At 38.7% G+C, this 8,932-nt stretch overlaps 2 protein-coding genes across 4 annotated transcripts; one reads left to right on the forward strand and one right to left on the reverse strand.

Moving 5' to 3' along the window:
* The first annotated feature begins 5,663 nt into the window (after window positions 1-5,663).
* On the forward strand, window positions 5,664-6,398 carry LOC110110185 (60S ribosomal protein L19-1-like). The gene is made up of 2 exons (XM_028699676.1): window positions 5,664-6,034; window positions 6,224-6,398. The coding sequence occupies exons 1-2, from the start codon at window positions 5,664-5,666 to the stop codon at window positions 6,396-6,398; spliced, it is 546 nt and encodes a 181-aa protein (XP_028555509.1).
* LOC110110169 lies at window positions 6,384-8,352 on the reverse strand. 3 transcript variants are annotated; one of them, XM_028699679.1, is made up of 4 exons: window positions 7,911-8,352; window positions 7,545-7,832; window positions 7,375-7,479; window positions 6,384-7,308 (listed from the first exon to the last, which is right to left on the reverse strand). In XM_028699679.1, exons 1-4 carry the CDS (start codon window positions 8,322-8,324, stop codon window positions 6,904-6,906), a joined length of 1,212 nt encoding a protein of 403 aa, XP_028555512.1. In that variant the 5' UTR covers window positions 8,325-8,352; the 3' UTR covers window positions 6,384-6,903. The 3 variants fall into 3 exon arrangements, with proteins under 3 accessions (XP_028555512.1, XP_028555511.1, XP_028555510.1); XM_028699678.1 differs by having other exon boundaries at window positions 6,384-7,014; window positions 7,048-7,479; XM_028699677.1 differs by having other exon boundaries at window positions 6,384-7,479.
* Window positions 8,353-8,932: the final 580 nt, after the last annotated feature.

Consider the following 8,932-nt stretch of genomic DNA (forward strand, 5'->3'; position numbering starts at 1 on the left):
TCCCTTGCTTTCCACCCAAACTCCTACTAGTAGTTGCTAATCAAGCTTAATACGGACGCATGCTCTGGCAAATTCTCTTCTACCCCAATGGAACATATTGCCATCTAAAATTAATGGTGTCCCCATTCTTAAAGAAATTCTAGCATCCCAGCATTGCAATGGTAGATGAGGCATTCGTATCCAAATGGGTGAAGTAAGCCCTTTCATAGATGAAGAAGAGAAAGCTGGTGTCCAACGTTCCATACCAATTATGTGTTCATTCATGAACCATGGTCCTCCTGTCAGGACTCCTTCCATTGCTTCAATGTATTTGAATGAGCAAAGAAACCATTCCATTCCTAGAGTAATGAAATGGAATTTATCATACTAAGCCTATTGTCTTCTAAGTTCCCATGATACCACCTGAGGTTTAATATCTTTACAAAATACTTTGCAAACCAAAGACTTTTCAAGCAGTTTAGCATTCTTAATTTCAGCATCCTTATTTAATTGCACAGCCTTTCCATCTTCAGTTAACAATGCTTCTTCTTCACTAAAATTTAATTTAATATATGGTTTTTTAGCCCATATATTACCAAATGCCAGTTTAACAACATTCTTCTATGTCATTTGATCAATCATCTGATTCGCAAATGTTTCTTTACTATGATCTGAATCTAATCCCGTTTGAATCTCCTGTCTGAATGATTTAGGAAAAACATTTTTGTTTTCAGAACTCAGGAAATTCGCATTTATCACACTATTGCTAAGGATTGCATTTCAATTTCCGAATCTTTGAACAAAAATGTTCATTCCCGAAGAAGAAGCTTCCAAGTCATGGCTTTTCACATGCGATTCAATCTTTTCCATGGATCTGGGAGTTTTGATTATAGAATTTGGCTCTACCATTTTACCTTTTCCTATCACCTGTTGGAAATTGTTGCAAACATTACCAATATTCTCATTAATCACTAACATACCTCTTGATCGTCTTCTTCTAGCCTCTTCCACATCCATTGATTTTCTTGAATTTGATTTCCCTTCCAGAGCTTTTCCTTCAATAATCTCCGTTGTCGTTCTCGGATCTTCTTCCCTCTTGTCCATGTTATCCGTCGATGATCGAAGAACATTAGTCGCCATGGTTTTTCTGGCCACTAGATCGCCGGCCAAAAAATCGCAAAACTAGAATTTGAAACTTTTTCTCTCTCTAGTTCTTACTGCTTCTCTCTTTAGAAACGATGCTCTGAACCAAATACAACTTTTCCTTATTTGAATATATTTGGTCCTTGAATGTTGGATATGATTCTTAGAGATGCAGATGGCACTAGTATTGTCACAAAGGATTGAAATAGTGCATACATATAATCTTAAATCCAGAATTTATTACTTCAACCAAAGGACTTGGGCCACACAACTCCTTAAGACAATATACTCAGCTTGTACAATCGAAAGTGCAATAAAGTTTTATTTTCTATTAGACTAGGAGACTAAAAATTATTATATGAATTGACAAGACCAAAAAATTCTCTTTCTATCCTCCCTACATCCTGCAAAATTAGAGTCAGAATATCCAATAATCTCAAAAGAAATGTTGTGCCTCACATACCAGATTCTTAAGTTTTTGGTCCCTAAGAGATATATAAGGATTATATTAACTACAGTTAGGTGGGATTCTTTAAGATCAACTTGAAATCTAATATAGAGACAAACACTAAATACTATATAAGTTTGGCTAATAGTTAGGTAAAGTAAAGATCCAATCATTCATTTATACTTCTTTTGATCAACAGATTTTTCGTTTGGGTCCTTATCCAATTGAACAGTATAGGTCATAGATGTATTTATTAGCTTGGCTTTATCCATTTTATATTTCTTCAAGAAGTCCATTATATACTTTGATTGATTTATAAAGGTTTCATCATCCAATTATCTAATGCTAAATCACAAAAAGTAAGACAACTCTCCCATCATACTCATCTCAAATTTCTTACTCATTATTTTAGAAAAATTATCGCATATCCTTTTATCATAAGATCCAAAAAGTATATTCTAAATATAGATCTAAATAATGAGTAACCCATCTTCTACTATCCTCAGAAAAAAGGTGGTGTCTCTGTTGAGTCTAGAAATTAGGTTGTTAAGCCTAAGTTAATGTCCCAAAGGCTACCAAGAAGGGGGGGTGAATTGGTAGTTTAAAAAATTTTAAACCCTCCTTTAAAATTATGTTGAACCGAAATAAAAATTATTTCTTTTAAGTTTTTTAGAAAAAGTTTTTCAACCACATAGTTTGTAAAACTAAGAATTTGTTTGAATAGTTGCTATTTGAATGAGTTATATTTATGCAACTTATGTAGTTTTGATGATTCCAAACATTATTGTTCAAATGTATAGTTATCTCCTAACAATTTCAGAAGATTTGCACTTGCTCTTGTGTGTACTAACATTTCAAGAAAATCAGACTCCAGACTACGAAAAACTTCAATTCAAATTCAACATGAGATATTTTATTTAATTGATGTTTGTCTTTTCTTTGAATTAAGTTTGAAAGGGAGTGATTGTAATTGAGTGAATAAAATCTAACACACACAAATAAGGAGATCTTGAAATTCTATACTGATCGTACAGGACGATATTTATCGTACTGGACGATCTGTCAGTTATCTCCTATAGAGCACTTGGAACGAATAAGAACTTGCTTTGAAAAATTTTTGTTTCTGTTGCATCCTCCAAAGCTTTGAGTCTTGCCATGCGCAAGAGAAAATTAACTTAAAACCATTTTTACAGAATGTGAAATCTCATTTATAGAGTTGAACATCTTATACCAAACAATTGATTATTGTCTTCTTTCGATTGGTAACAACCAGTTATATATAGAGCTTTAACATCGCCACCTGAACCACAATCAAGGAATTTTTTTGTCTTCCAATGCCCTAAGGGTTCTTCCCATCATTATTCTACTAAGGTCTGCTAAAATTTTGTTTTTGGTCATGTGATCGTATGAAATTGATCTGAATATATGTTAGGAGAATTGCACAAGACAGAAGGAAATTTTGAGTTAGGATTCCCTCGATTTTTTGTAAAAAAAACAAATAATTGGCTTAACTGGTTTTGAGATTATTGTAATATAAACCTTGATTAATTTGATATATTTTAAAATAAATTCAAAGAAACCCTCATTTGGCTACAACGTTCAAATGCCTCTCATTTCTTGTTGACTTAATGTTATTTTCTACCAACCACTTACTCTTTTAATCTCATCTTTTTTTAATTGAAGGGTGAGTAAATTCTTATTTTTGTTGGACTAGGTATCTTTGTTTTTTCCTTCCCAAGTTTTCTATATAAAATCTATGATGTCTCACAATCTTTTTATTAGTTTGTATGTGAGATCTCCCTACAAAAGTAGGCCACAAAAATTCTACCACTCTAATGCCTTAAATTTTCTAGAATGCATCATTTTGGAACCATATCATTCTAATGCCATGAATTTCTTAGCACACAACAGTTTGACATCATTTTTTGAAGAAAATACCACCATTGTAAACCCTACGCGCATAAATTCGATGGCCAACATGAATAGTATTCGCAAAAAATGAAGCCTCTTGTCCCAATGATCATGATTACAAGGATCTATCTTTGAACCAAGTTGTTAGGCTTTTCCATTTTCTTCCTTGATGAGTTCAACTCTACTCATGAAGGTACATCATGATCACCCTTAAAAAATTGCATTAGTAGTAAGATGGAGGAATCTCATAATAAAATATTTAAGCTCCTATTGGGGGTATGGCAGCCAACTCCAACACAAAGCAAAGGGACCCACCTCCATCAAGATCAACAACTAGTTGGGGCTCTTCAGCTTAGACCTGTCAATATTGGATCCGATCCGAAAACCCGACCCGAAAATTTTGGGTTTAGGTTGACCCAAACCCAAAGCGGGTCGGGTTCAGGTCCTAAAAATCGACCCGTTTGCAAAATCGGGTCTGGTTCAGATTGACCCGGGAATGACCCGGAAACCCAGCTGCCCCGCGCCCGCTGCCCCGCTGTTCTGCACCCGCCTGCCCTTGTGTCACATCGCAGCGTCGTCGCTCGCGTCGCGTCGTAGTCGCTAGCGTCGCGTCGCTCGGTTTGCTTGCCGGCATCGCTGCCGCTGCACCCTTCTGGAACTAAAAAAATTCAACCCGAAGCGGGTCGGGTTCCTATCCGAAAAATCGACCCGTTTGCAAAAAAATTAGTTGGGTTAAAACGAACCGAATAGGGTCGGGTCAGTTTCAGGTTCGACTCGAACCCGACCTGTGACCCGAAATTGACAGGTCTACAGTTTAGCTTGAGAACACGCATGCAAATCCACCTCACCATAAAATAAGGGTTCCACCTTTATCACAAAAGTATATCGATCTCACTAACATAGTTAGTTCTGTTCATCCATCTCATGCAACCCGCCAACCTGCAATCCTCCAATGATCTTCAAAAACTTCGCTCAAACCCGCATCGTTGACACTCTCGTAATGTCCTACGTGACAAGCTTTGACATTTGGCCCACAAAAAATTTCCCTTACGGGGGTGTTAGTCAACTTTATTTTCACCTTAATTTTTAAATGTCTTCACATTTAACTAAAGTTATCCTTCAATACCCCATTTTAACAACATAATCTAAAATCGGACAAATACACAATAATCTCCACCTTGGTCAGATTTTATGACCAAAGAACTACATGTGCGCCTGTTGAGATCTGATCGGCTCCTTGTACTAACTCTATGAGCAAACCCGTCAAACCGAGCCTATTCCTTCTCGTGCCCGGCCTTCATTGTGAGTTTCAATCCATTGCTCCAGCTCTTGCTCCCGCACTTTCTAACCCACGCGCGCCTGCATTCCTTACTATTCCTCCCGTGATCAATTGTCACGGGGGATGAAAATAATATACTAGTATAATATAGGATAGTTTGAGGCCTTCCCATTCTTAAAAGCAAGCATTTAAGGCCTTCCCATTCATAAATAGAAATGTTAAGATAAATTAAACAACGAGTAAATCCTTGTAAAATATTCAGGGATTTATCTATAAAGTTGAAGATTGTGCTTTATTATATTTGGATTATATTATCCGAATAACATAAGGGTAAGGTTGACATTGAAATATATCAATAAGCAATAGGTCATTTAGAGTATCTCTAATTGAATGTCATTTGCCCGTTTGTAGCTCCCGCGAACGTCCAAACGAACCGCAAATGAAATCGTATTTTTGCATTTCACCTCGGTTGTGAAACGCAATTATCACAAAAACCCATTTTTTCCTATTATGTTACAATAAAAAGAGAAATAATATACATAAAATATATTTTTTTTTGGTTAAAAATGAAGTTATATACACAAAATATTCAGATTAAAACTTAATCCAGATGAACTTTAAAATCATTTTTTTTTTCTAAAATAAACTCAATATACATAACCAATCAAAACTTATATTACAAAAATCATAAAATAAATCCAATTGTTGACTCCAAAACTTATTAATCTCATTAGAAAATCCATCCCATGAAGTTTTGACTCCATCAAAGTCTTGGAGCTCACAACTTCTCAGACTTGCGCTCCAAGCAATCCTCCCCTTCCCCCTCCCTTAAATATATCACAATGCAAGCTCTACTCTCATCTCTCTCATTCTATCTTCCACCTATTGCTTACCTCAGAATCCATGGCGGCCTCTCTTAAGCTGCACAAACGGCTGGCCGCAAGCCTTCTCAACTGCGGCAAAGGCAAAATCTGGCTCGATCCCAAAGAACTTAACCACATCTCCTTCGCCAACTCTCGCCAAAATATCAGAAAACTTGTTCATGAAGGTTTCATTATCAAGAAACCAGAGAAGATTCACTCAAGATCTCGGTCCAGACGCTTCGCAGAGGCCAAGCGCAAGGGAAGACATTCTGGATATGGTAAGAGAAAGGGTACCATGGAAGCCAGACTCCCCACCAAGGTCTTGTGGATGAGGAAGATGAGAGTACTCAGGCGTTTGTTGAAGAAATACAGAGAGAATAATAAAATTGATAAGCATGTTTATCATGATATGTATGTGAAGGTGAAAGGGAATGTTTTCAAGAACAAGAGAGTTCTTGTGGAGACTATTTTTAAGTTCACTACAGGAAAAACAATGAAAACCGGCGGTTTTTTCCGGCGGTTAGTGTAAGATTACCGGCGGTTTTACAAAATACCGGCGGTCTAACGGCGGTTTAGTGACCGCCGGTAAAAACGGCGTAGGAAACAAATTCCGACGGCCTTTTACCGGCGGTTTATTTTTGCGGCGGTTTTCCGGCGGCCAATACCGCCGGTGACCACCGGAATTTTAACCGTCGGTTTGCCGGCGGTTAGGCCGCCGGTATTTAAACCGCCGGTAAGCCGCCGGTCACATTACCGACGGTTTTCCGGCGGTTAAACCTGGCGTCGTCTGGTTCATTAGACCGCCGGACGGCGCCGTTAGACCGCCGGTAACTTACCGGCGGTTGACGGCGGTTATAGCCGTCGGTATTACCGACGGTTTAAACCGTCGTGCGTCCATCGTAGAACCGCCGGTGACCGTCGGTAAGCCGCCGGTATTCACCGGCGGTTTAATAATAACACCGGCGGCTATATCTTACCCGTCCGGTATCGTAGTTTCCGGCGGCCAAACCGCCGGTTAGCCGCCGGAAACCTGTAGCACCTGAAAAAAAAAATTGACAGCATCCCCTCTATTTGAGGGAGGTTCACCCTAAAGTCTAAACCTGCAGAAAAAGCATATATATGTTGGGCAACACGCCGCTATATTCATCACAACCAGAAAATACAAAATTCATCACAACATTACAATCACAAATTCACAAGATAGTTCATGATAATGCTACAATCACCAGTTCAGAAGTTTACAAGTTCTAATTAATACATTCATCAAACATAATAAACATCTAATCATCATCGGTATCCTCACTGTCTGCAGATGGCTGCTCCTGTTGGTCCTTCTTCCTTTGTTTTCCAGCTCTGTAGGATTGCAACTCTGCTTGCATTTCATTCTGAGCCTTCCTCATTTCTTCAATCTCTCTAGCTTGAACCCTTTTCATCTCTTCAATCTCTCTAGTAAGTGCTGCAACCCTCTCACTTACAGATTCTTCAGCTCCACTTGGATCATGGAATGCAGAGGTGTATGAACTGCCCTCAATAGCAAAAGCTTGTGAACCCATGCCATATACCCTCCCCCTCTGTCTTCCACCAACAACTTCTGACCATGTCTGATACTCAGAAGTATGGGCCGATCCAGAAGATGATCCCTCGCCAGTGGACTGCCTACTTTCTCTAACTCGTAAGAAATCATCCTGCAAGTTACAAATAGTTTTATTAAAATAAATTTTTATTCTAAAAATCCAAAAAATTTTACTCACATGAGCCTTCTTAGATTTCTCATCAACCCACTTCTGGTCAGCTTGATGTTGATGAGTTCTTGTATGCAGCTCCAATGGTGTTGGCTCCCGACCCAGGTGCGCTTTCTGAAAATTTGATGCTTAGTTATACTAACATAAATATATGTAATAAACCAATTCAAAACACTTACCAGTCGCCGCCTATGTTCTGTATGAGGTACAGATCCACCAGTATGAAGAGAGCTTCCTAAACCGCCGCAGTCAGAGGCTCTGTTCTGTTTATTCTGCTCTCTCATTTTTATAAACTCCGGGGTAGCCCAAGCACTACTCAAATCTGCCCAAACGCCCTCTCCAATCCAATTAGGCCTCTGCCCGGACTTTCTAATGTCCGTGAACATGTCTCTGAGACGGGTCGCTCCTCTCCTCTCAAAATTAGATCTGATCCTCGTGCTGTACTCAGGCAACCACCTAAATTCTTTCTGTACAAATTTAGGCAATATCAAAAAGATTAGTACAAATTAAATCATATATTTGAAATCATACAAAAAAAAATATACCTGAAATTCTCCAAACCACATATCTCTAACAGGCTTTGGGATCTTCTTCCAGGATAAGTAAGGAGCATCATACTTATTCTTTATTATATCCCGGATCATATGTATAGGTGGCCTTGAAGGATTGAAGCTGCAAGTGACTTTGTTTATCAATAACATGTAATATATCAAAATAAAAACAACTGAATAACTTAAATTGAACTTACTTATCGCCGTCAGGCTCGATGTATTGACGCTTATCTGTTGCTGTTGCAGGATCGGTAGCGCCAACCTCTGGTGGTCGTGATGGTCCACCCTGTTCATGCTGCACCGGATAGGGGTAGTAATATGGGTAAGGGTAAGGAGGGTGAGGACCAGTGGATGGACCAGCAGCCTGTGATGATGGTGGGGGGTAATATGGATAGAATGGAGAAGCATGTGTCTGATCTGGAGAGGGGAAGCGAGGACTCGTCGAGCTGGGAGGGAAGTGGCCAGGGAAGTATGGAGGTGCAACAAGAGGTGGATCTAACTGTCCCTGACCCTGCTCTGGTGAAGGCTGCTGGCTCCTGGCAGGTGGTGGCGGTGGTGGTGTAGGTAGATCTGGTGCAACTGAAGGCCCCTCACCTACCTCAGTCTGTGTGGGTACTCTGCTAGTCGTAATCTTCTTCCGGCGGAACTTTGAGGCAAATGATTTACGAGGAGGATCGTCGCCTGAAGCCATCTGCAATATTAAAACAAAAATAATTAAGAAACAGTTAATAAAACAGTTAATAAAGCAGTTAATAAAGCAGTTAATAAAACAGTTAATGAAGCAGTTAATGAAGCAGGTAATGAATTACGAGAAGCAGTTAATAAAGCAGTTAATGAAGCAGTTAATAAAAGACAAGGTGGCAAAATACAATATCATTTCTAAGCAGTAATAAAAATTACATAACATTTAAATTCTACAATTCTAAATTACAGAAACTAATCAGAATCATCAAAACTATTTTCATCACTCTCAAGAGTATCTTCACTTTCATCCTGGTTCTCTTCTTCTTCTGAAC

This window comes from Dendrobium catenatum, unplaced genomic scaffold (assembly GCF_001605985.2).
Source record: "Dendrobium catenatum unplaced genomic scaffold, ASM160598v2 fragScaff_scaffold_1364, whole genome shotgun sequence".
Taxonomy (NCBI): Eukaryota; Viridiplantae; Streptophyta; class Magnoliopsida; order Asparagales; family Orchidaceae; genus Dendrobium; species Dendrobium catenatum.